The 26,881-nt window shown below is 40.7% G+C and overlaps 2 protein-coding genes across 7 annotated transcripts in view; both read right to left on the reverse strand.

Annotated features, from left to right (window-relative positions):
* TRAF3IP1 (TRAF3 interacting protein 1) overlaps positions 1-14,832 on the reverse strand; it is a 35,846-nt gene extending 21,014 nt beyond the window's left edge. For all 3 annotated transcript variants that reach the window (XM_063116034.1, XM_063116033.1, XM_063116035.1), the window contains exons 1-7: positions 14,705-14,832; positions 8,940-9,008; positions 8,573-8,734; positions 5,647-5,775; positions 5,074-5,547; positions 3,490-3,567; positions 1,447-1,522 (exon numbers count right to left, since the gene is read on the reverse strand). In XM_063116034.1, the coding sequence (XP_062972104.1) occupies positions 1,447-1,522; positions 3,490-3,567; positions 5,074-5,547; positions 5,647-5,775; positions 8,573-8,734; positions 8,940-9,008; positions 14,705-14,827 (1,111 nt within the window). In that variant the 5' untranslated portion in view covers positions 14,828-14,832. The remainder of the gene's footprint in view (positions 1-1,446; positions 1,523-3,489; positions 3,568-5,073; positions 5,548-5,646; positions 5,776-8,572; positions 8,735-8,939; positions 9,009-14,704) is intronic.
* Positions 14,833-17,638: 2,806 nt separating this feature from the next.
* USP40 (ubiquitin specific peptidase 40) overlaps positions 17,639-26,881 on the reverse strand; it is a 72,119-nt gene continuing 62,876 nt past the window's right edge. For all 4 annotated transcript variants that reach the window (XM_063116037.1, XM_063116036.1, XM_063116038.1 and 1 more), the window contains 7 exons: positions 26,254-26,348; positions 25,210-25,328; positions 24,650-24,715; positions 24,252-24,462; positions 23,116-23,211; positions 21,926-22,017; positions 17,639-20,119 (listed from right to left, as the gene is read on the reverse strand). In XM_063116037.1, the coding sequence (XP_062972107.1) occupies positions 20,014-20,119; positions 21,926-22,017; positions 23,116-23,211; positions 24,252-24,462; positions 24,650-24,715; positions 25,210-25,328; positions 26,254-26,348 (785 nt within the window). In that variant the 3' untranslated portion in view covers positions 17,639-20,013. The remainder of the gene's footprint in view (positions 20,120-21,925; positions 22,018-23,115; positions 23,212-24,251; positions 24,463-24,649; positions 24,716-25,209; positions 25,329-26,253; positions 26,349-26,881) is intronic.

Here is a 26,881-nt window from a genome sequence, read left to right on the forward strand (position 1 = left end):
TGTCTGCTCATGTGGTCCTGAGTTATTTCTTCAAGCTATCAAACCTGTATGCTACTGACAGGCATCTCCTGCTATAATATTAGAACCTCCACATGCCAGCAGAACAACCTGCAGAAGTTATGATATCATAGGCATCGGCCTGGTGCAGATATAATGGGAAACAAAGGTTTCCTACCACCTGAATAAGTCTCCGGACTGCACTCCCTCCTCCTGTCTCCTCTTTCATGCACCAAAGGAAGAGACTGAAAGCTTCAGGTGTTGTTTTTAAAAATTAATTAGTTTCCTAAGACATATGAACTTGCTTAAATTATGTTTTGAGAACAAGCCAGGATCTGAAACCATGGTTTGACCCTATTTGTTGTCACTACATAGTTTAAACAAGTTCAGACTTCAATGGGAAATGTGATTGTGAAGGACATGGGGCTTTGCTGATTTATGGGCTATACTGGCTCTTTAAGTGTACTGGCTTTTTAATTGTATTATTCTTTCTCTTCTGTATCTGTTGTGGTATGTTAACTGGAGGTGGGAGTTTGGAACTCTAGGCACCAAGACTCCAAGAGACTCCAAGGTCAGATTGGGCCTCGCACCTGCATGTTATCTCCATGGTCGTTAGGATAATTGGGTTTAGTTGTGAGAGAAAGGGCAAAGCCCTCTCTAAGGGAGGGTCATTAAGAGCCAGGCTGAGTTGAGGGTTGGTTCAGCGAGGTCATGGGGCCTACATCCAAAAGGGGATAAAAAGGGTATCCGGCGTGGGAGGAGTGTCTTCTGTTCTGGTTTTCGAGGAAGAACATCAAGGGAAGCCTAGGAGGGTTGCTTGGAGTAAGCTAGGGTCTTTGTTTATTTTAAATGTTTGGTTTTCCTGAGACAAGGCTAGCCGCCTTTATGGCTAGGGATGGGTTGTGCGTTTGCAGGTTTTAGATGGAGCGCTGGCTACTAGCGCCTCCTCCATTTGTAATCTTTCCTTTAATCCCTTTCCCCCAACCCTGTCCTTTTATTCCTTCTTTTTATACTTGCTGCTACCTCTGGCCAAAACCTTACGTATTAGTTTTAGCTGATTTGTATTAAACTTGTTTTGGCCCTTACGCTGAGCGTGCGTGTGTTTTATTCCAGGAATCTCTGGCTCATCCCGGTTGGGGAAAGGGCTAGGGGCGGCCAGGAACAACAGGACGTTTGGTCTGGGGCCTACCTTGCAGGAAGGTCGGATTGACTCTGGCCTTCGTCTACAGTGATTAGTTTAAAACTGAAAATAGAAGCTTTTAATCCTCTCAGGTGCGCAAATGAAGAGGGAAGGAGGAAATACATAACCCCAAGGCTCATGTTGGCTTATTCATATGACAGGAAAACATGATTTCCTGTTATGTCTGAACTGTGCCATAGACTATAAAGGACTTCAAATGTTGAGTAAGCCCCAGTATGTAAAGAAACAAAAAGTCTCGCTTTAGTTACCGTCACTTCCTGGTTTGGGTCGTTGTCTTGGTCCCTTTGTTGAATGTTGCCTTGGTAACCGTGCAGAGTTCTCACTCTTGAAAAAATATACACTAGTTAGCAATAATGAGAGAAAGCTATTTACCTACCATTTCCCCCTTGCCCTAATGTGTACTGGTAACCAACAGTTACAGATGTTCAGAATTTTTGGACAAGCGACAATATGATGAACCAAAACCAGTGTTGTTTGTACTCTAATGACAAAGGAATTGATGAAGCAGTCCTCTTAGCTACTGCTTTTAGAGCATAATCCTATGCATATTTAGGAAAAAAAGATCTACCACATGCTGACAAGTAGGAGTTTTTTTCTGCCTAAACATGCATAGGATTGCGCCCTTAGAAAAGTAGGTGGAGACATTCTTTGGCTAAAGTGGGAGACAGAGCTATCATAACACCCATATCACCCCCCTACACACACACACTCACACTCATTTTCCTCTATATATGTGGTCAGGGCAGAGATTTGGTGTGACTGCTCCTCTTGAACACTAAGGAATAAGAGAGGAAGAGGAAGGATGGGCGCAAATATACCCCTTAAGCATAGAGCAAGGTGAGACAAAAAAGGAGAGGCTCACAAAAGGGGTGAGCTATATACAGTTAGGGTGGCTAAAGGCAAAAGAGAACAAAGCCCCTGTACCTGTACAGAAGAGGGTATTTTGGCAGGTACAAGTTGTCATACAACAAGCTGTAATTCTCTCTTCTACGCTACTACTAAAGGTACAGAAACTCTGTCGTTCTTTGCCACTGGTCACTCTAAGCAAAGTACAAACATTAGAATTTCTTAAGAACCTCACTTCTAGTTGTCCATTAACTGTACTCCAAAACAATAAAGAGGAATATTAACAATCCAACATCTTCTCACACACCGAAGCCCATAAGCTTTGGAAAAAAGATTTAAGATCAATTTTGGAATACCAGAAAAATGCAGACCATTTTTCATAACTGAAATGCTAACATTGAATACAAAAATTAACAAGCATAAGAATTTGTATCAAGTAATGCTATACTTTAAAATATTACATTAAGACTTCTTCATAACACCATTATCTTTGGCCACAGCTTGAATAAATAAAATTAAGACGACTATTAGAAATATCCCTAGGTGATTTCCTTAATACTTAAGCAGACAACATTTCTTCTCCCCTGCACTTGAGTAAAGAATCTTCCCCATCCCAGTAAGATTTTGACTGTAAAAACTCTTTTACTTTCGGTTGGTTTACTGGTAACGGCAAACTACAGTTTGGCTTTCCATGAATAAGCCTTATGCTCAGGTGCTCCTAATGGGCGTTGTTTTAATCAGCTGCTTTCAAAGAAGCCAATTTGCTGATTTATACGTAACTGATATAAACATTGCATGAGGGAAGAGATCAAGAAGGAATATGAATGAACAAAGGAATTTGTGCCAAAACATGTTGTTGTACTTGTGAACCATATTTCAGGTTTGTGCGATTTTAATAAGGTGAATGTTTCTTAAGTGGTCAGCAATCCTATGGCCCCTAGACAGCATCGGGAGAGGGGGAATAGGATTTTTCAGATTCCTGGATTTAGGAGTCTAAGCTTCCTGTTCCCTCTCTCTCACAGCCGGCACAGAAAGAACTATGCTGGCTGCCTCCGAGGTCACAAAAGGCACATTAGAGAGGAGGCTGTGGGCAGCAAAGGGACTATGGAGGTCAGTTTATAAAGAGAGGCCAGCTTATAAGGTACCTTCCGGTCTCTCCAGACTCCTTTCCTCCCACTCCACAGAGCCCCAGCTAGATGGGTGAAAAAGCCCATCTAGCAAAAGTGCAGACTGGGAGGAGCAAAAATGGCCTCCCTACTCCTCCCGCTCTGCAAAGGGTGCCCATTAGCCTCCGAGTTTTGAGACAGATGTGTATCCTGATAGGACTGCGCCCTTAAGATTTTAAAATCACAAACCACTCTGCTCATGCTAATTTTCACTTGTTTGGAATCTCACATCGTTATACTCTTCAGTCATTTGAAAAATGTTTATTTTCTATTGCTTACTTCTTTATCTGGCTCAGTTTTATCTTTTATAGATCGTTCCACAATTTTTTTCGTTACATTCTCCTCAGATCCTATGGGCTAGAGAGAAAAAAAAGTGAACACAATATTGTGATTGTTATTAGAATTCTCTAGAAAAAGTAAACCATAGCAATTGGTCATATTATATTTGAGCAGATTGACCATGTAGCATCAGTAGTAGGTGTGCTATCAGGGACTTCAATGCAGTTGGCAAAGCATGGAAATCATAATTTATACTCATTCTTGGTAAATGGAGAAGGAAAATCTAGAATATGATTCTGATGAATGATAGCTAATTATACACAACTTTGGTAAGAAAGACCTGATAGAAACCTAATGATCTAATATTAATTGGTATTTTGGTTATGTGCTAGATGTGAATTTAAATGCTTTGTTTAGTTTTTATAAAATAGAAAATAAAATGATTAAGAAACTAAAAAGCCTATCACAAATATTCAGGTCAGAGAATTTAGCTACCCTCAGTGAAAAAAATGGTTTATTATTATTTACCTATGCATGTTTGACTTTATTTCTTATTCTACATTAAATAAAAGTCTCATGTGCAAAAATTGTAATATTTGTTTATTTATTGCACTTATATACCGCTCCCATAGCCAGGGCTCTCTGGGCGGTTTACAGAAATTCTAAAATTGAGATAAAAACAAGTATACAAAATTTAAAATTCTAAAACACAGAACATACACATAAAGCATTAAAAACCGTTAAAAAACTAAACATGTGGATGATTAAGATGTGCCGCCATATGCCTGGGCAAAGTATTGGGTGCGTTTGGACGACACTTTAGTCCACGGAGTGGAAATAGTCCACTCCACAGATGGCTATTTCCAGGGCGCCTGTGGGTGCTGCTCCGTGGAATGGACTATTTCCACATCCAGCCACAGGAGGCATCCTTCGCCCCCTCTGCCCCGCAATCCAGTTGGGGGTTGGCTCCAGGGGATGGAAGGGGCTCCTTCTCTCCCTTGGAGCCTATCTCCAGATGGATCGGAGTGCAGGAGGGGGTGGCAGGGGATGTGCACGTCCCTGGGAACATGTGGGGTGCTGTGATCGGGGGCACCCCACCCAGGATCAGCATGTGCCTTTGCCAGGAAGCGCGTGGGGAGCCGAAGATCGCGTCACCCCACCAAGGGATGGCATAAATGGGCCTCCCCAAGCACTTGCTGGCACGGGATTATTTCCCCTCCCAATGGAGCCCTGCTGGGCTAGAGCAGCCAGGGTTTCTGCTGCTCTTGCCTCGTGACTCTGTTGGCAGGGGAAATAATCAACGGAGCCTGCCACATGAAACAATAACCAACGGTTGTGCAGACAGTCAACTCTGCAAACCATTGGTTATTCTTTTGGAAATAACCAATCGTAGTGTGGTTTTTGCCCGACAGACGACAAAAGAGTCAACAGGGTACTATTTAAGCAACAGTTGATTAAATAGTCCACCGTTGACTAACGTGTCGTCCGAACTGAGCCATTGTTTAAACACGGTTCAGCTCGAGATTTAATTATAGTTGCCATCAGCTGCCAGTTTACACATTAAAGGGAAAAAAAACCTCTAACCTTTCTTTCTGCTTTGTCCTTCCCTGGTTCTCGCGGCTGCTCCGTGACTTTGCCTCGTTCTCTTCGTTTGTCCTTTTCTCTGTCCTTTGCCCTTTCTCTGACCTTCTCATGTTCCCTATCCTTATCCCGAGCCTTTTCTTTATCCTTTTCTCTTAATCTATCTTTTTCTCTCCCTCCCTCATGTTCCTTCCTTTCCTTTTCTCTTTCCTTATCCCGATCCTCTTTTTCTCCTTCCCCATCTGCCTTTTCCTTGTCTCTAATTTTCTCTGCCTCTTTTCCCTGTTTGGATGACCTGTTTTTGTTTCTCTCTCTTTCCTGTTTTTCAACTTCTTTAAAACTGTCTTTATCAAGATTTTTGTGACGGTTCTCATAATCTTTATGTTTGTCATTTTCTTTTCCTTTTCGCTTGCTCTCTTCCTCAGGTTTTTGGTCTTGACTTGTGCTTTTATCTTTTATTTCAGAGTCACCTCTGTCCTAAATAATCAAACATAAAAATATTAAAATACAAACACAGTTTCCCTTTGTTTTTCAAGTATAATTTAGTCTTTTAATCTGCAACATTATTTACATCACCTCTTTATGGGATCTATGTTCTTCTGTTCTAGATTCTCTATTTTGGGGTTTAGAAGATGATGGAATCCGTCCTTTGATATCAGCTTTCTCTCCAGCAAGCACTTTTTGAACAGCTTCATCACTGGATAGCTACAAATAGAAAATTCAACTCAAACTGATGTATAAAGTTTTAGCTCACAATGGAAATATAGCCATTTCTTTAACTCACATGATGTGTTCTTTTAAAGAAATAATGTGCATACAATCTCAGCTGCCATTCCTTTCAATTCAATTAGAAAGAGTTGTTTACCAAGTTGCAGGGGGGAAAAATCCACTGGAGCCAAAAAAGCTATGACGATAGGAAGGCCTATATTTAACTTTCCTTGATTGCTTTCAGGGTGATGAACAATACATGCTGTGACAGTGATGTGGGATCGAAATTTTTTCACAGCTATACTTTTCTATGGAAATATTCCCATTTTTAAAAATTGATTGTGTTACAAAATTAATTAGTAACATAATGAATGCATACAGTTATCAGTCAAATCGAGCAGTTTCAAAGTTGTAATTGACTTTTTTCAGGTGACTATTTTTAGGAAAATCAATCCTGCACAGCAATTGGACACACTAAAACAAGTATCTTAGTAGGGCCGTGAACCACCTCGGCCTGAATCCCTGAATCTAAGGTGAGGTGGGCCGATTTGGCCTGCGTCAGCCCGGATCTGGAGCGCCACCAGGCTGACCTGAGTTGCCCCGAGGCCAAAGCAGATTGGCCCTGATGCCTCGGGGGCCTCAGCCCGATTCGAGGTGGTGCTGGGCTGTTCCCCCATAACCGCCTACCCACCCAGGAAAGCAGGCGCAAGGCCAGTCGTGAGTCCAGGTGAGTCCATTGGACTCACCAGACCTACTTCCCTCTCCCTCCCCACCCTCCTGCCGCAAGCTGTACAGGGGAAATAGCTGTTTATGATATTCTAAGAGTAAAGAGTCCCTGCGATTACTTTAAAATGCAGACTGGCTCTCAGGAGGAGGATGTGTTTGCATGTAAGTCCAGGCGGTGGCGTGGCTCTGGGTTGGGGGTGCTGAGGGGGTGAGGCAGGCACCCCCCCTCCCCCGAAGCACCCCAAGTCAAATTGAGCCCATTTCGGAGGTTCTGAAATGGTCTCCAAGACGAGTTGGGGAAGATGTGCACACCTCTAGTTTTCAGTGCCTTCAATTTTTTTTAAAAAAAGAAACTAATCGGGGTACATTATCGTTCTGTTTTTTAAAAATTAAAGTTTCCCAATAAGAATAATTTCCAACTAAATCTTGAAATTGGTTTGATGATAACATGACACAGACTAACAGATAAATTATATGGGGGGGGGGGCAGAGAAAATCCAAGGTGATTACTCTGACACAACCAAAGCTCATCCAGCTAACAGGGCCAAGGTTGGAGTGGCGAATTAAGGTTTTTCCTTTTGACCACCTGCAACCCCTGAACTATACTTTCATGGGAGGAGAGTTATTATACTAGGTCCAGGACTGGTGTAAGTCAGAGAAAGGTTTACAATATCCTACAGCAGCTCAGAGGCCCTCCCGGTAAGCACAGAATTTCTCCATGTGTGTATTTGATTAGGAGGGGGGCGGAATCAATAGTTTCAGTTCAATTATTTTTCACTATTGAAAAACACGTATATAGCATGAGATACTTACATAACACAAAATTAACACAGTGTAGTTTTTAAAAGTATTGCTTACTAAATATAAATCAGACATCCTAAATCAGATCGAAATCAATTTAGAGCACTGGAATTTTTTAAAATCTACATTACTGGGCTCTAGCTACATTCAAGATCTCATCATGGCTGTTTTGTGCATTGAGGCACCAGCAATCATTATTCTATTTCTGCCATCCCACCTTATTGCACTTAGTCCTTTGTTGTGATAAAGTCTGGAATTCCAATCTTCCAAATATTCATACTTGTTTCCCTCTAATCACTTCTAAAAATGTAGACTTTTTTTAATTTCCCAAGAGATTTCAAGAAATCTACTGTTAAATATCTCTTTAGTCTATCTTCCCCCTTCTTCTCTCTGTTTAAAGCTTCTTTAAATTATTTAGTGATGCTTTGTTGCATATTATCATGCAAACACCTCAAACAGCAACCAAAGTTTATTGCATTATGTGATGCAACCTAGAAAGGCAGTGTCCAATAGTAATGAAATAATTGTGTATGTTATTAACGTATTATTTATTTTAAATAATTTATACTTTGACTTTCCACTTATGTTATGAAGCACCCAAGGAGGCTTATGTTCTTTGAGCCGTCAAGTGAAGTCCACGTTCCATTAGGTGAATCACATACATACTGCACAGATTTGCAGACAAACAAGTTACTAGTCAACTCATATATACAAATGCCTGTCTGCTACAGCTGTAATGCAAAGGGGTGAATTTTTGAAAGATGAAGGAGGGATGCTTAGTTCTTCCCCTACAATTCACACATGAGAGAGATTTCCTTACAGTGTCCCCACACCTTTGGAACAAGTTCGCCATGCTCCATCATTGCTGGCTTTTAAGAAGGCCTTGAAAACACATTATTTTACTGTGGCCGTCTCATAATATGATTACTATTGTTGCTGCTATTTCCATTGCTGTTGCTGGTTTTATTGTTGTATTTTATTATTTTAATTGCTATTTTATTGTGCTTTTTTTTTTTTTGCTTTTAATACATTAGTTCTTTTTATGGATTTTATTGTTGTAAGCTGCCTTGCAAGGGCTTCTGCCCTGAATGATGGCCAAGACAGGTTTTAAATAAATAAATAAATTTCCCACCCAAGCTGCCTTTTCCCAGTGTCTCCACCCCCACCTCCTCCCAAATCTTGCCTTTCCTCCAGCTGGGGGCTTTGAATGAAAACATTTAGCAATACTTAAACCCGGTGGATTAAAAGATGTCTGTTAAGATCCTACCTTATTGAGACAGCATTTAGCAATTGCTTGGAGCAGTTCATTGGTTCTTTCAGGTTCATGTCCAGCAACAATACGTGCTGGCTTCACTGCCAACGGCTCCCCTGACACCATGATGACAACATCAATAGCTTTCTGAAGGAAGCCGATTTTTGCATCTTTATCCTAGTAAAGCAACAGGTTAAAATAAGTTCTCCAGGCTGTAGCATAAAATGTGTTCTTAATGGCACATAATCTTTATTAAATACATTCAGATTATGCAGCATTTTAGCACAGTTCAGACATTACACCAAATAATACTTAAAGGTTTGTGTGTGCGTGCAATATTTTTTAGACTTAAAAAGATTAAATAATGAAAGTGCATACATACCTTAACATTATCAGATTTCATCTCTGCTTCTGTGTACAGCCCTTTCATGAAACCAGTTGATCTAATTACCTTTAAACAAAAAAAACAATGCATTTCGTTTCTGGATTTGGTAGGCAGCCATGTCTGCATTTCCATAGAGATGCTAACGTTTTCAGGTTTATCCCTTTTCAATGAGACTTCCTGTGTGTTACAATGCTATCAAATGTGTTTTCCCAAAGCATACAAAATTGTTTGAACACAGGTTCAGATAATGTTAGAGATTATCATGATAATCTCCAGTGAAATTCTACTCTCTCTAATATTATGTTGCATTTATAACAAAAGTTGGTGGCTCATATTATCTATAGTCTAGCAAAGTTCCCTTTGGTTATGACATCTCTGTACAGAAATGGTTATTCTTTTAACAACTTGGTATTATAACATAGGTCATGTCTACTCCAGTGGGGTCAGCTAAGGTTATGGGCACTGGAAGAGTAGTCGTTGTGGGAGACTCCCTGCTGCGTGGGATTGAAACCCAAGTATGTCGTGAAGACCCATGGACTCGCCAGGTGTGCTGCCTCCCTGGAGCACAGATTAGAGATGTGACTGAAGGGTTACCAAAGCTCATAAAGCCCACAGACACATACCCCTTTCTTCTCATCCATGTGGGAACAAATGATGTCGCCAAGCAGAGCTACGAAGAAATCATTTCAGACTTTGAAGTTCTGGGAAGGAAACTGAAGAACTTTGGGGCCCAGGTAGTTTTCTCATCCATCCTCCCGGTTCTTGGAAGAGGATTAGAAAGGGAAAGAAAAATACTCCGGATGAACGACTGGCTTCGAAGGTGGTGCCATCGTGAGCGTTTTGGATTCTGGGACCACGGGCTACGCTACTTGGAACATGGACTGCTGGCAAGGGATGGGTTGCACCTCACAAGGGCTGGAAAGAATGAGTTCAGCCACAGCATGAAGAACTTGATCAGGAGGGCTTTAAACTGAATCTTACGGGGGCAGGAGACGTAAATTTCGAGGCAACAATGGATGAAGGCCAATGCACCACACTACAGAGAACAGTTCCAATAGTGTCCCAAAATAGTGTCCGCAACAATGTAGGAACAAAGCCAGACTATAAAAAACATGGTCTTCGATGTCTATATACTAATGCCCAGAGCATGGGAAACAAACAGAACGAACTTGAACTCTTATTACATGAAGGCAAATACGACTTGATAGGTATAACTGAAACTTGGTGGGATGACTCCCATGACTGGAATATAGCAATTGAAGGATATAACTTGTTCAAAAAGAACAGAAGAAATAGAAAGGGAGGTGGAGTTGCACTATATGTTAAAAATACCTATCCCTGCACAGAAATACAGGCGGATCAGACTGGGAGCCCCGTCGAGAGCGTCTGGATTAAAATAAATGGGGCTAGGAATAAAAAGAATATGATAATCGGAGTCTACTACCGACCACCCAATCAAGGAGAAGACGAGGACGAAACTTTTGAGAAACAAATTGCCAGTGTTTCAAGGAAGTGTGATGTAGTAGTGATGGGGGACATCAATTACCCTGATATCTGTTGGGAGACCATTACTGCCAAAAGCGGCCCTTCCAAGAAATTCCTGACATGTATGGGTGATAACTTTCTCCTACAGAAAGTGGAGGAAGGAACTAGAGGATCGGCAATCCTTGACTTGTTATTGACCAATAGGGATGACTTAGTGGATAAAGTGGCAGTTACGGGAACTCTGGGGGAAAGTGACCACGTCATACTTGAATTCTTGATTATGAAGGAGACAAAAGTCGAGCGTAGCCATACACGTACTCTGGATTTTGGGAAAGCTGATTTTAATAAACTCAGAACTATAATAAGTAAGGTCCCATGGCAAGGGAGCCTAATGAGAAAAGGAGTGCAGGATGGGTGGGAGTATTTAAAAAATGAAATTTTAAAGGCACAGTTACAAGCAATTCCAACAAGGAGAAAAGATAGAAGACAACAGAGGAAACCAATGTGGCTCCACAAAAAGCTTAGAGATTACCTGAAAACAAAAAGGGATACATATAGGAAGTGGAAGGAAGGCCAGGCTACAAAAGAAGAGTACAGACAAGTGGCGCAGAAGTGCCGAAATGGCGTCAGGAAGGCTAAAGCTGAGAATGAGCTGAGATTAGCGAGGGATGCTAAAAGCAATAAAAAGGCTTTCTTCAGATACGTGAGTAGTAAAAGACAGAGGAAAGAAATGGTGGTTCAACTGCTTAATGAGGATGGCAAATTGATAACAGACGACAAAGAAAAGGCTGAAGTGCTCAATTCCTACTTTGCCTCGGTCTTCTCCCAAAAGCGGGTCTATGACCCCCCTGGAAAAAGTGAAGCAGAAGTTGAGGGGGCAGGATGGCAGTTTGAGATTGATAAACAAATGGTCAAAGAACACCTAATTTCCTTGAATGAGTTTAAATCTCCAGGGCCCGATGAACTGCATCCTAGAGTAATGAAGGAGCTAGCAGAAGAACTCTCAGAACCTTTGTCTATTATCTTTGCAAAATCATGGAAGACGGGTGAGGTGCCGGACGACTGGAGGAGGGCTAACGTTGTCCCTATCTTCAAAAAGGGCAAAAAGGAGGAACCTGGGAACTACAGACCAGTCAGTCTGACATCCATCCCTGGGAAAATTCTGGAGCAGATTATAAAGAAGTCAATCTGTAAACACCTTGAAATCAATGCAGTGATTACTAGAAGCCAACATAGATTTGTCAGGAACAAATCCTGTCAGACTAATTTGATCTCATTTTTTGAAAAGGTAACCTCCCTTGACTTCAACAAAGCTTTTGACAAAGTACCACATGACATTCTGATTAACAAACTAGCTAAAAGAGGGCTAGATGGAACAACTATTAGGTGGATTCACAGTTGGCTACAGAATCGGACTCAAAGAGTACTTATCAATGGAAACTTCTCAAACTGGGGAGAGGCAACGAGTGGGGTGCCGCAGGGCTCAGTCCTGGGCCCAGTGCTCTTCAACATTTTTATTAATGATTTGGACCAGGAGGTGCAGGGAACGCTGATCAAATTTGCAGATGACACCAAATTGGGTGGGATAGCTAATACCCTGGAAGACAGAAACAAACTTCAAAGTGATCTTGATAGGCTAGAGTGCTGGGCTGAAAACAATAGAATGAAATTTAATAGTGATAAATGCCAAGTTCTACATTTAGGGAATAGAAACCAAATGCACAGTTACAAGATGGGGGACACTTGGCTCAGCAATACTACAAATGAGAAAGATCTTGGAATTGTTGTAGATCGCAAGCTGAATATGAGCCAACAGTGCGATATGGTGGCAAGAAAGGCCAATGCTATTTTGGGCTGCATTAATAGAAGTATAGCTTCCAAATCACGTGAGGTACTGGTTCCTCTCTATTCGGCCCTGGTTAGGCCTCATCTAGAGTATTGTGTCCAGTTCTGGGCTCCACAATTCAAGAAGGATGCAGACAAGCTGGAGCGTGTTCAGAAGAGGGCAACCAGGATGATCAGGGGTTTGGAAACAAAGCCCTATGAAGAGAGACTGAAAGAACTGGGCATGTTTAGCCTGGAGAAGAGAAGATTGAGGGGAGACATGATAGCACTCTTCAAATACTTAAAAGGTTGTCACACAGAGGAGGGCCAGGATCTCTTCTCGATCCTCCCAGAGTGCAGGACACGGAATAACGGGCTCAAGTTAAAGGAAGCCAGATTCTGGCTGGACATCAGGAAAAACTTCCTGACTGTTAGAGCAGTGCGACGGTGGAATCAGTTACCTAGGGAGGTTGTGGGCTCTCCCACGCTAGAGGCATTCAAGAGGCAGCTGGACAACCATCTGTCAGGGATGCTTTAGGGTTGATTCCTGCATTGAGCAGGGGGTTGGACTCAATGGCCTTGTAGGCCATCTTTCAGGGGGGCTGCAGAGGAAATGCGGAATTGGTTAAAACCACTTCACTGTCCCTTTCTCGAACAGGAACGTCCAGTGAACAGAGTTCTACTCATGGGAACTACAAACCCAAGCTTATATATGTTTGTCTTTTGTCTACCTCTTTATAACGAAGTTGCAGTTTGCTTGTTTTTAATTGACACCTCATATAAATGGGGAAAGTTATCACAGGCCAAACAACCATCAGATCCATCCACCAGTCCTGTTCTTTTATATTGGAACCATAAAGTAAAGTGCAGAGTATTTTATGTAATTTTTGTTACAACGAACTAGTTTCTTTTCTGTTGCTCTTGGCACTGTAGGCACCTTATAACACAACACTATATATATTTACTTGGAAATAAGACCCAGTGTCTTCAGTGGGCTTACTCTCAGGAAAATGGCCATAGAACTACAGTTTAAAAAACAAATAGAATTACAGCAGGACATAGGTTTTGGTGGGCCAGAGCACATCCTTGAAAGTTTGATGAAGCACCCATCTATGTGGGTGGGTCAATATGTTCTTATAATACTTTTGTGTTTTACAGATCTTCTGCTTCTTACATTTCATAATCTTTTGGCCCCATCATTTAAACATATGTTCCCCCCACCCCCCTGTAGCCATGTGCCAACTTACATATTTGATAAAATGGGCTCTCAATAATGAAAGATTTGGCCACAACAGCCTGGTTTGCACAAACACCATGGCTTAAACAAGCTGGGGTCAAGGAGGTGGCTTCTCCCTCAGATAAGCTGGGTCTGAATGACACAACAACCCGTATCCAGATGGGCAATTAAGCAAACAGTGCCCAGCATCTTGCCTTGTTTAAAATGTGGTGATTGTGCAAACTGAGAGTTTTAATGTGTCACAAGACTCTTGGTTATTTTTAAACAGACTATTACTATTATTGTTATTACTACATTTCTGTCCCACCTTTTCTTCAAGGATCTCAAGTGAACGTTCATACCTATTAACTTCACAACAAGCTTTTGAAGTAGGTTAGGATGACAGGTAGTGATTGTCCCAGATTACCTACTGAGCTTCATGGTCTAGTGGCAACATGAACCTGGGTTTCGTCAATTAAACTCTTCTAGCCACTACACCACATTCGCGCTTATAAAACAAAACCAGAGGTCTCTTGAATTTCATGGCTTTTTAACCCCTTTTATACTTTGTGTACCCATATTTGTAAGTGAAAATAACATTTCATGCATGGGATGCAACGGGTGGGGTCTATAATGCAAGACTACCCAGAATAGTATGGGATGGAACTGGGTGGTGGCAGTGGAAGAGACGTTTTCCCATAGTTACAGTGATGCAAAAAGGAGGCAGATTTCTCTCAACCTGGCCACACTGTTACTACAAGGGTTCTTCCCTACCTCTCCAGCGGCCTATATATATGCAGCTGTGCTTTCATCAGCAGCGTGACCTACAGGGAACACCAGGCCAAGCTTTTTCACATCACCAAGAGATCAGAGACACAAGCACCAACGCGCCAACGCCTGAGTTGTCCTATCTAGAAAGAGCCACGGCCCGGGCCGCCACTTCTTGCTGGCTGGCCACTGTCCGGTAAAGAACGTACTTCCACAAAAACTAGCAGAAAGGGTAACTTGACATGCTTGTGCACTGGAGCACGTGGTGGGCTGATTTTATTACCAATTATTTTGACATTTTGCACACTGCGCCTCTATTTACGGGTTATCCCCCTTTGACCCAAACCAATTCATTTTTACACACACACACACGCACACAGAGGCTTCCCTCCCTGGTTGCCTGGCAACCCGGCCGCTCCTCCTTGCACACGCACACACGCGCACCCCCTCCCCCTTCGCCCCATCTGACCTCCCCTATCACGTCGTGCAGGTAGCGGAAGGGGGGCTTGCTGAGAAGGCGTTCTGTGAGGGGCGGTTTCCGAATCACGCGCCCCAGCAGCTCCTGCGTACGCCGGACCATGGAGCCCTGCATGGCCGCGGCCCCCGGGAGAAGGCCCCGACCCGGACCCGGCAAACTCCCGGCGCGCCCCGGCCTGCGCTCTCGTTGCTACCCAACTCCGCGACCCTAGCAACAAGCAGCGCCTAGCCGCGCTCTCGTGACGGTGCATCCGGCTCCGCCTCCCCCTTCTCCTATTGGGCGTTGGCTTAGGAGGCGATGACGTCAGAGCCCCCCCCCCCGGCAGCTAGCTTCCATATGGCGCTTCTAGCGAAGGAAGAGGAGGCTGGGGCGTGGCTGGCTGGGATCCTGGGTGACTTAGAGTAGGCCCATTGACATGCACGGGAAGTCAGTCAGGAACGACTGACTTCATGTGAATGGGCCCGCTCTACGCGGGACCTACGTTGGGTTTCACCCGGCTTTGACGGATGCCCGTATGTTGCAGTGCCGGCATGCGCGCCCAGGGCGTCACTGTGCGAACGCTTCAGCGCAGCGCCTCCTCGCACGGGAACCTTTTCTTTAAAACGGGCTGGGGCCCTTCAGGCGTTTATTGAACTACAACTACCATCATCCCTTGCGGGCTGAGCCGGAGGGGGTTGGAGTCCGACGTCACCCGGAGGGCCACAGGCGCTCCGCCTCAGCTTGAAAACGCCTACACGGCTGCTGGAAATGGGCTGTGCCTGCTGCAGGCGCGAGGAAACAACGAGCTATTGAGTTGTAGTAGTTAAAGAGCATCAGGCCCATAAGGGGTCGCAGCAAGAGCTACCAACCTTTTTAGACCTGTGGGTACCTTTAGAAATTTAAGAAATGTCGGCACCACCACACTCAGGGCCAGCACCAGACTATTTTGCGCCCTAGGCAAAATAGGATACTTGCACACACACACCCCAAAAATTTCCAACTTCCAATTTTTAAGAACAGATGTTTTATAGAAAAAATAAAAAGCACAAAACTTGAAACTGCTAAATTTATATTTTAAATTGCAAGAATAAGTAACAATCAATCTTCATTTAACTTTCACAAATACAAAAGAAAATATTTTGGCACACAAATCATTTTGCACTAAAGGGCACTCGGTATAATGCATACCTCTGCCATTGGCAACACAACAGTAAAACCTTTTACTTCACACACTTTTAAGTACTGCGCCCCTCTGAAGTCTGCGCCCTAGGCGGCTGCCTAGTTGGCTTAATTGGAGCACCGGCCCTGACCACACAGGTGCTGGACTGGGAGTCGGGAGATCTGGGTTCTAGTCCCCACTCAGCCATGGAAACCCACTGGGTGACTGGGCCAGTCAGACTCTCAGCCCAACCTACCTCACAGGGTTGTTATTGGGAGGATAAAATGGAGGAGGATTATGTACGCCACCTTGGGTTGCTTGGAGGGGGGGAAGCGGGATATAAATGCAATAATAAAATAAAATGGCTTCCACAGTGGATATGGCTAGTCGAGTAATGGCTGCGGTGGAGGCTTGGCTAGTCAAAAGTGAGCTAAAGAGGTGATGGAGAGAAATAGCAATGCTAGAGGCTAGGAGGGAAGGGGGAAATAGCAAGGCAAAGGGGAGAGACGAGAGCAGCAGCGAGTCTAGAAAGGGAGAATAAAGAAATAGCTGGGGATGGGGAAAGGAGAGAAATAGCAAGGAAAGGGGATGTGAGGAGAAAGAGCAAGCAAAGGGGAAAGGAAGATTAAAGCATCGTTTTCCTTCTCTGCCTGTCCACCAACAGCTGATCTGCAGCAGGTGCAAGAACTGAAATGTAAACCTGGCACCCTAACACTTCTCCAGATTTTTAATTTAGTTTTTTGAAGGGGGCAGGGAGGCTACAGTTTTGTGGACTGCCAGTGGACATTGTGCTGAGGACCCCTTTATGGAAGCCAGTTCTACAGGCTTCCACAAAGGAGTTTTTCTGAGCCTTACCTGGTGATACCAGGGATCAAAACTGGGACCTTTCACATATAAAACAGCTCTACCAATAAGCCATCTTCGTAGTAAAATTTGGGTTAATTTTTTTTAAAAAATATATCCCTGGGTTATGCACCAATTCTTTTCTTTACAACAAACATTGCTGCAATATCAGGGTATTACGTATCAGTACAATTTCAGTATTCCCTTGTGAATGTACTTTAGTGTTACTACCATTCTGTGTTCATAAGACAGGTGTATGAGGAGCTCAAACATCCCTTCCTCACAAGCTGCAGTTAAAAACCTTCCTACATTTGCCTTTCCCCACGTAAGACAGTTAAGGTTTTTGCTACCATTTTCAAGGTCTTTCCATTTGCCCTATGGCTTTACTTTCCCATTTTCTGTCCCACAGCCCAGCAGCACTTTCATACTGTGGAAATGTGGACGATTGACTTCTATGAGTCCGAGCAGAAATGCGCTCCTTCTCTCCCAGCCAGAAACAGCAGCCAGAACAGTCAGGGACAGCCCTGTGGCTATTCCTAAATTGGTTAGCCACAGAAGTCAATATCAAAGCTACCCCTCTCCCAGTCAGCCTCTTCCAAATATGGAGATATTCACTTTAAACACACACACAGCAGGGTAATTCCGGAGACTTTAGACGCTCTGATTGGGTACGTCTCTGCTCTAATATTAATCGATGGGTTTGGAAGCGGGCAATCTCTGCTCTGGAAGATCGAATGCTCCGCAGAAGTTCGCGGTTACCAGATAATTCCAGGGCCTAGTGCACACCCCTAATTATTAACCTATTAAAAAGATTTTTTTTATAAATGGAATACCAACAATCATTTAAATTCTTTATTCTTTCTGCCAGTTCAAGAAAGATCAAACATATTAAAGACCAGACTTAATAAAAATTAAATATATATATAAAATATATATATAAAAAACTTGCAATGAAATACAAGCAGAACTGTGGAACCCTGAATGTCCCACTCTAAAGGTACTTTTAACAAAATGTTTTAATTATAGAATGTCTCATAATTTTGTAACAAAATAATCACAAATAGCCTGGTTTTGGCTTGCAGCAGCTAATGCTGTATTATCTTTTATTAAAGGCACATAACTTTTTGAATATGTAAAAAAAATGTTAAGCATCATGTTAATCAAATAACTTAATTATTCCCAAAGCAAAAACAAAACCCACAGGATTTCTTTATGAGGGTACTTCCAGATTCTTCAACTAGCAGCCTTTTGTGACAGCATGAGTACATTTTTCTTCATGTGAGGCAACAGGATTCCATAGTAGGAAAAGAGCACTGAACCGATAGAACTTGCCAAGTGATCACTACATTAAGAATGAATTTTATCCTAGATGCAGTTCTCCTATTTGGCTCTAAAAATTGTTTGAACGTTTTAGTAGAGAAATATATGGAATTTCCTTCTTGGGACACTATTATGTGAACCAGATAAAAGTAATCTTATGTCATATTTGCCTAGATGATAAATTCCTTTCAAATTATATGCTTTAGTTAAAAAGAATAAAAACAGCAAAATACCCCAAATATCTAATGCACAGGAATAACTTGCAAACAGTTACCACCTTCTCTCAGTAAACTGAAATCTTGGTAATAAATGTACTAACACTTTCCTTTTCCTGTCCATCCTGCGCTCCCACTCATCACCCTTTACTTCTCTCTTCCATTTACATACTCTCCGTAACCTCTTTTAATGGCCCATTTACACAAAGTATCCCTGCAAATACCCACTGTAAAGTTAAATGCTCTATTCAATAGAATTCATATTAGAGCATAAATAATGTCAATGTACAGTATGTGTTGGGAAAAATACTTTTGGGAAATGAGCCATGGAGATAGGGAGCTACTGACACACACAAAAAATATGTTGCCTCAAAGATGTTTCTGTAATTTACATAAACAAAATGCATATGAAACATGTAGGCTAGCTGCTGCTTAAGAAATGATATGCAAAGGTTAACAGAATCCTTATAATAACTATTCTCCTTTTCTGTTTCCTAGTTTTCCATCTCCATTTGTTCACTTTGGTAGCACAACACTTTTCTTAACTTTATGGGATAGATGCAGTTGTATAAAGGTGAACTCTGCATATTTGATGATCCCAAACATGCCCCCCCCTGCGTTTCCCCCCCTGATTCCCCCTTCCTCTTGCAGCCTCATTTCCCCTCAAAATTCTCTGCAGGAACCTCCAGAATACTGTTTAAGTTTATGCAGTGAGGAATAAGTGAAAATCGCTGGCTCATGCCCTTCCCACAACAGGGAGTCTCTGCTGAATCCTGGTTCCCTCCACACTTCTGTTCGTTGAGGGTGACTCTGGATCCAGCCCAATGTTGTTTATATAGGATTATATTGAATTTTGGTAGAACAAACCTAATCACACAAAGGCCTGGTTCAGATGATGCCCTCTTCCAATCTTCTATGTGTGTGTGTGTGGGGGGGGGGGAAGAGTAAGATAACATCTTCCTCCATTGTCCACACAATGCACCTATCCCACCTCTGATGTCTAATGTTTGAGAAGAGTATACATTCATAACACGCAACATGCCGAGGCCCAGACCACACCATCAATTTCCAGATTTTATCTGGGATATTGATAGTACTGTCCAGGCCTATTCATACAAGCTATATTCAAACATTGCACCCACACACAGATATCTGTTTGGACAGGCATGTCTAGATTAGTGGGACAAAAGGCATGATCTCACCACCCACTACACATAGTGAATAAATAGAGAACAGCCTGAACCAAATATATGGTAATCCAAGAATGAGAGAAAACATTGGATCTATGCCTAAAACCCCTCTGCATAGGGATGTGTGTGTGTTATCAATCACCCTTTCTCCTCTCGAAAACTGGCTGTAGACGGTAGGGCACCTTGTAAAGCATCATTTTCAAAGGACACTCCCACCTTCAAAATGTAATACAAAAAGCAGCCCTCCAATTCTTCTCCAACATACATACGTCTAGGAGGGGAAAACCTTGTGGTGATGATGTGGCACATAATCAGATTAAAGCACGTTACTCTTACAAAATAATGGTTGAGAGATCAAGCTATTGATATGTATTCTCATTAATAAAGTGCAGATACCCACCCTGAGAGTAAGTGCTGAAACTATAACAGGACTAAAGCACTTTCCCACAATACAGGGAGACCCAAACCATCTTCAGCCATTGCCAGTTGTCCATCAAAGATGTGTCAGGGAAGACTATTCCTTGGCTAGTTCAACTGAGGCAATTCCACTATAGTTCAGTAAGATACTGGTGAAGTTTGTCCAGTCCCAGTTAGTCAGCTGAAAGCTCCTACACTGATGGAGAGTGCTGTTTCAGGTTTATGATTCTTAGCCATCTTTTTTCCATGGGAACGATCATTCTGTGTACAGTCAGTTTGATGACTATTGGAAAACAAAAATGGATACACTATTAAGTTGCACTTTCCAGAGGTAGTAGTAGTAGTCTGTGGCAGGCTTGTAGCAGAAAACTCAAGAGTCTTGTGGCATCTTAAAAACTAGCACATGTATTATGGCATTAACTTTCATGGACACTCCACTTCATCAGATGCTTGAGGTATTAACCTCAAATTGACAGATTTATATACACTTGTTGGGGGCCACCTTAAGGTCATAGACCTAGTGTCCTAGAAGGCTGAAATGTACTGGTTTCTGAACATTGCCATTCCTGATGTCAGATTGGGCTCCATTTATGCTTTTGCATAGAGAATGGCCTGTTTGTCTTATGTAGAATGCAGTTGGGCATTGTTGGCAAATGATACCATTTATCACTTTGGAAAATAAGCAGATGTATGAACCCTTGATGTCGTTGATGCATTATTAGGTTCTAATGGCCATTACTGAATAAAGGAATTTCAAAGACAGATACCAATGTGAAATTGCTGAAGGTTAATCATACTATATATTTTAATCGCCTCATCATTGCAACTATGTCTATGGGGGCATGTCTATACCAGCCCTATATCCCGAACAGAACTTATTTACAAGAATGAAATTTGGAAAACAAATAGATACACACATTATGCACCAGCCTGACTTCAGAATATGTTTGGCATAGATTCTGATGTATTCTGGAGATATCCAAACAACACAGAAAAATCTGCCCATATTTGACAGGAATATACATTCTGTTCAAGTGTATTAGAAAAATACCCTGTCTTCTTTTAAATATATTGTGAGATAAGAGTTCACATGTTCCATTTTGTTTCCCAGGTGAAAAAAGAACATAAATAATTCCTTGCCAGCAAATTGGTACTGAGCAACCTTTTATTGATTAAAATCTGGAAATAGATACAATTATCAGAACATGATATTTTGAAATGTTTAATGTAGCACATGATATTGATAAACATGTTAACCATGTAAATACTTCTGGAGAAATAAAACCTAATGCAAATGAGGAATTTCTACAGGATTGGAATTCATTTATTTGTAGGTAGGTATTTTTCTTCTTTATTGCATAGTTGCATTATGCATAATTGCATTATGCAAACCATTATAGTATATTTTTGTAACATTGTAATAAAAAAATGAATGAATTGTATGCATGTGTACTCAGAAGCAAGGCCCATTAAGCTCAGTGGGATGTAAATGGTACAAGGTTGCAGCCTTAGGCACACTTATTTTGTGCTCTCACTGATCAGTATAACTTATTTCTGAGTAGTTGGTTTCCTAGATGTGGTGTAAAAAATACACATTTGATTATACATTCAAAGATTTAGCAGAATTGCAGCATATAGTAGATAGTTTCCATAGCTGGTTTTCAAACCGGTTCCATAGATCAATGGGTTGTATCAAAACATCCCATTCTGCTCATGGAAGGAAATAGTTCTTTTATGTATAGAAGCTCCTTCTGTTTCCTTAACAGAACATTTAGAGGCAATCCTATAGCATCCAAAATTCAAATATATGGCATCAACGGGCTGGCAGATTTTTGTAGCGTGAATTAATGTTAGTCAGGATTTACGTTAACATGGTGGTTTCTATTAAAGTCAGATTTCATTTTAAATATTCCTATATTACAGGAGCTTCTTCACTGGAATTTTAAAACAAGTCTCTCTTTTTTGAATAGCACTTCTCTGTTAGGTATTAGAACATACTTACAACATTTAAGGACACAGAATTGTTTTATGGGTTTCTCAGTGAGAGAAGGTATGGTATAAATTATATAAATAAGTGAAATATATTTACCTTGTTTTTTCCTGAGTAAGTTGCCTTTGCATTTGTTTTCCAATGTCATCTTTTATGGTACTAAAGTCCTTACTGTCATCAAGTAGGAGATTCTGTTGCCAGAAGTATTGAAATGATTATGAAACAATTTCTAACAGCATTCCACTTACAAGGGCTATACATTTTACCACTGACATTTTATTAATGGTATTGAACTTTTAATAACAAGACTCATTTACTATTTCCATATTCTTCTGGTTGTATCAGTACAGTATGATTTTTATTTCCTAACGCTATTCTCAGAGTAACATTTTATTCTCCAATATGCAGTCTTCAGTAATTCGAGCTCTGCAAAATTTCACAAGACAAAATTCTTGCATAAGCTCTCTGCCCAATACAGAATTGGGAATCAGAGTGAAATCATGTTGATAATATTTATTTAAAAAATCTAAAATTCTAAAATCAGGCCACAGTCTTTAGCAGCTGCCAGAATAGTTAAGGGGGTAAGGGGAGAGATAGGGAGTTTGATCTCCAATAGAGGATTGCCGTATCATAATTGAGGGTTGCCATATCGTAAGTCAAACCAAAAACAAGGCAAGTATAAATGATGTGGCCTCACCCACAGCTGCAAGCTACAGAGAGACATTTCAAAGCAAGCAGTGTTGGAGATCTGCTCAAAAGGATTGCAGTTTCTACACACATGATTTCCTAACTCACAACTTATTAATAAAAAGAATTTCCAGAGCTCTTATAATAACACAGATATATAAACCGAGCAGGAAAATTAGTAAGTGACTATGGACCACAATATGCAAATGCTTATCTCACATATAGAACTGTTCTGTTATTGATATCATGAGCTCAAAACAATTCCATTAATAAACTCCTCCAGTTGACCCCTGTGCCTCTCCAACCCTACACTCCTCTGCTATTCCCATTTCATCCTATCATTTGCTTTCCTCCGACTCTAGCCAGGAGCTACCACCTGAAAAACCCATGTCCTCCACTCATTACAGGTTTTGATCTGATCCCATTCAGATCAGATCCCATCCATCAGGGAGCTATTTCCTCAAAGCTCATATCCTTAGAGGTTATGGCAGAACATGAAGTGTATATTCCTCCTAATTTCAGAGGGCGATTCCACTATCACTGTGATAAAGTACCTCAAGATCCTCTTAATAGCAAATTATAACAGCTAATAAATCAGTTACCTTCACACCAATAATATCTCCATCCTTCAGACTGTAGGGGCTCAACTGTAAGCTGTCACTTTTCTTCTTCTTTTTCTTCTTTGAAACTTGCTGTGTCTGAACAAAGTATGACAATAGCACCATAAACTAGCAGATTATTGTGCAGAGATGAGAGTGGAGTATTTTACAGTCCCAAATAAAAACGTACTATGTATTTTTATGCTTGAAAGGTCATGAGTAGTTTTAAAAATAAAAACTGTTATGAAGTTACATTATTAAGGGTGGCCCCCACATCTCAACCTGAACATAACATTATATGGGCTTGCTCAAAGGAGACCACAGCATATTTCTGTTGGGGATAAATATTAGTGTTAATTTCAAAGTGCTAACTCTTCACAGCTTTGCATCTCTATATACAGCCATGTTCAGATATATCATGTCCACAATATTCCATGAGATAAATATACATATGTATAAATTAGGGCTACATCAAAAGGAGGCCTTTCTAGTCATTCTGTGACCAAAAGAATATTGCCATGTAATATCTTCTTGGTGGCAGTGCCCATCCTCTGGAACACCCTCCCCTCCCCATTCAGTTCAGGAGGCAGGAAGTTTGGTATGTTTTAAATGCCTCCCAAAAAAAGCACTTGCTTTCTCTGGTTTATAATTAATTGCTGCTCCACAAAAAGCTATATAGAAATACAGGATTTTAGTGCAGCTGTGATTGGGTGGTAGTGTGTCTATCCAAATACCAAAGGTAGTAGCAAATACAGGAGTTCACAATCTTTCTAACTCAGATCTTACTATAAATATTGTATCGAAACAGCATTCGCTATGCATGCAAATTACGATCACATATCATTGTGCAGTTTAAATATTTCCTTTAAAACATGTCCTGCTCTGTGTGTGTGTGTATGTATTCCCCAGCCCCAACCTGAAAAAAATTCTGCAGGCACCCATTGTAAGGAGGAGGCCATGAACTTTCATCAATTTCTGAACCCTTGCCCTTTGCCCTCAAAATTTGAATTGGTAAACTTTTAGTACGTTTAATATTCATAATCTTTTGTTTAGATAATGTGAAATGCTCTTTCATTGCAAGAATAGTTGACAACATTACTTCATGTCTGACGTTTTTCCTCTGCGATCTCTCAGCTTACCCAACTACATATTGGCATCCATTCAAACTTTCCAGGAGAATATTTAGCAATTTCAATGTTCTCCACTGGTAAGGAATAATATGCAGCAATCCTTTGTCTCAGTGCAGATGCTGTACAGTCTTTGGAGATATCCCATGCCAAATCCACAGGATGGTAATAGTCTCTCTCCCCTGGTATGCGCATCAGCATCCACAGAAGCAAATCCTTTGGTCTGTGATCAAAAATACATACAATGCAATTATTATTCTCAAAATACATGCCTACATAAATTTCACAGAGGCTCCAAAATTTCCATATTCTTTTAAAGGAAGATTCTACAGGGAAAACCTAGAATATAATTTTTATTTGAAAATTTTCTTTTAAAACGTGTGTTGATGAGTAGTGGCTGTATATCTTACCCAAGATTCTCTTCCTTATGTAAAGGCTCTACACACACTTCCATACTGTTTCCTAGTTTGAGTTTACTGGGAAAAAAATAGATAATTTATATTCAGTATTTAATATTTAACTAGAAAGATGGGATTTCATTATTTTTAAATTAAGTAAAGAAATAAGTAAATAAATAAAGTTACACGTTTATATACTAGGTATTTTAAAATCACAGATTGCCAACACATGCATTGTCCAAAGTTTCAAATGCATGAATAGAATTTTAAGAGCAAGAAACATTTATAGTTTTATTGAAGAAATAAATTGCTTTCCTGAATCATAAAAAAACAAAAATTGTGCTACACAGCAACCAAATATACTTTTAAAAAACATTAACAAACAAACCTGTGATGGAAGAACTGAAAGAACACTTAAAGAGAGTGGTAAAAATATATTGCATTAACATTTAAATTAGCTTACATTCAAATCCTACATGTCTACTCAGAAATGTCCCACTGAGTTCAATGGGACTTACACCCAGGTAAGCGATTATAGGATTGCAGCTTTAATATTGTAGTTAGGAACCTACTAGAGTTGCTCCTTGTTGTTTCGTAAGACTTTGACCGGCCGCTTATTTTCCATTGCCCAAACTCGGAGAAACTCTGGTAATGGAATACTAAACTCTTGAAAGGATGGCAAAGTCATCACCTGAAAAGGAAAGTGCTTTGCTAGCAATTTTAGAATAAATAGCTGAAAGACAGAAGACTACAATCTATGTATGAAATGTATTTCCTCACTTCTAGAACTACAAACGTAAGCATAATGTAACCAACTCTCCACATCAATTTCTTTTAACAAATGCAATATTTCCCCAACATTCTTGAGCCACAAACATCGCAGAAAATCCAAACAAAGTATTGTTTCTGATTTTAAAATCTAAAAATGTATATCCAAAGGCCTCTTCAAAAAGTATGTTCTTCCCATACTGCAGCCTATATGTAATGGGAGCAACCTATATGCAATGTAAAGGCCATGAAAGAGCTCAGGCTGAAGACCTTGGAAGAGCTACTCCCATTTGAAGCAAGAGAGCTCTGGGCTAGATGGACTAATGGTCTGATTCAGCATAAGGCATTCCTAGGTTCATAACAGAATGGTTTTACTGCCCTCACTTGAAAGCTTTCCCTATTTGCTAAGCACTGACAATCTAACCTAAAATGTCATAAATATTACCACCAACCCCTTATGAAAGACAGCCCCTACCCCTTAATCAAGGAACAATGTTAAAATGTAAAGTGGTTCTTTTGAACACCAAATATATTACTTTTTCATTATAGCAAGACTAGGAAGTCCTGCAATGCCTAAGAAACTTTTTTGATGAAAGTGCAACATTTCTTTCAGCCAAAAACTCATGAAAGGATTGATGTTGCATTGTAAGAAGTTGATATTAGGTTGTGTCTCAGATACAATCCCAAAGGTTCCTGTTTATACTTACCACCGAAAATAGCATAAAAGTAAATGCCATATCAGAACATACTGGAGATAGAGGAAAGGATGAGAGCGAGAGAGCGAGAGAGAGAGAGTTCTTATTTAAAGAAAAGATGGGAGCATTCATTAACAAAAGATAATGTCTAACCTGCATCTTCAAATCTTCCAGGAAAGCTTCTCCTGAGATTTCTATATCACCCACATAACATAGGTCAACTTCACTTTGTAGAAATGTTGGCAAATCTTTAAAGAATATCAAGAGTCAAAATTTAAAGAAATTTTACACAATTATTTAAAGAAATATTACACAATTAACAAAACATGAGTTTAGTGATCAATCATTGAATTGTTTCAGTCAGTTTACTGTTAAAACAAATTCTGATGAGGCACGTCATAATACTGAAGAAACAGCTTTGCTCTTTGATCAATCCTCCAAGTAAATTTTGATGATATGCAGAGCTGAAAGTAATTCAAACCAGGTTTGTCATCGTTTTTCCTGAAAGTGGATGAACCTGGAGAATTGTGGTTTATTCTAACTGTCATGAATTACCAAACCTTTCTTGAGTTCATATATAATGAGAAACTGCAGGTTATTGAAAAGAAAAAGGTGACGCTTTTAATCTCATACATGAGAGTAAAGGCAAGGGAAGGAAAAACATGTTAGACCACAGGGCAAAACACACATAACTCATGGGCTGTCAAAGACAAGCAGAACAAAGCGGACACCCAGCTACTTCCACTTTTAATCAACAAACTATGATCGGACTTTTCATAGG

Source organism: Elgaria multicarinata, chromosome 2, assembly GCF_023053635.1.
Source record: "Elgaria multicarinata webbii isolate HBS135686 ecotype San Diego chromosome 2, rElgMul1.1.pri, whole genome shotgun sequence".
NCBI lineage: Eukaryota > Metazoa > Chordata > Lepidosauria > Squamata > Anguidae > Elgaria > Elgaria multicarinata.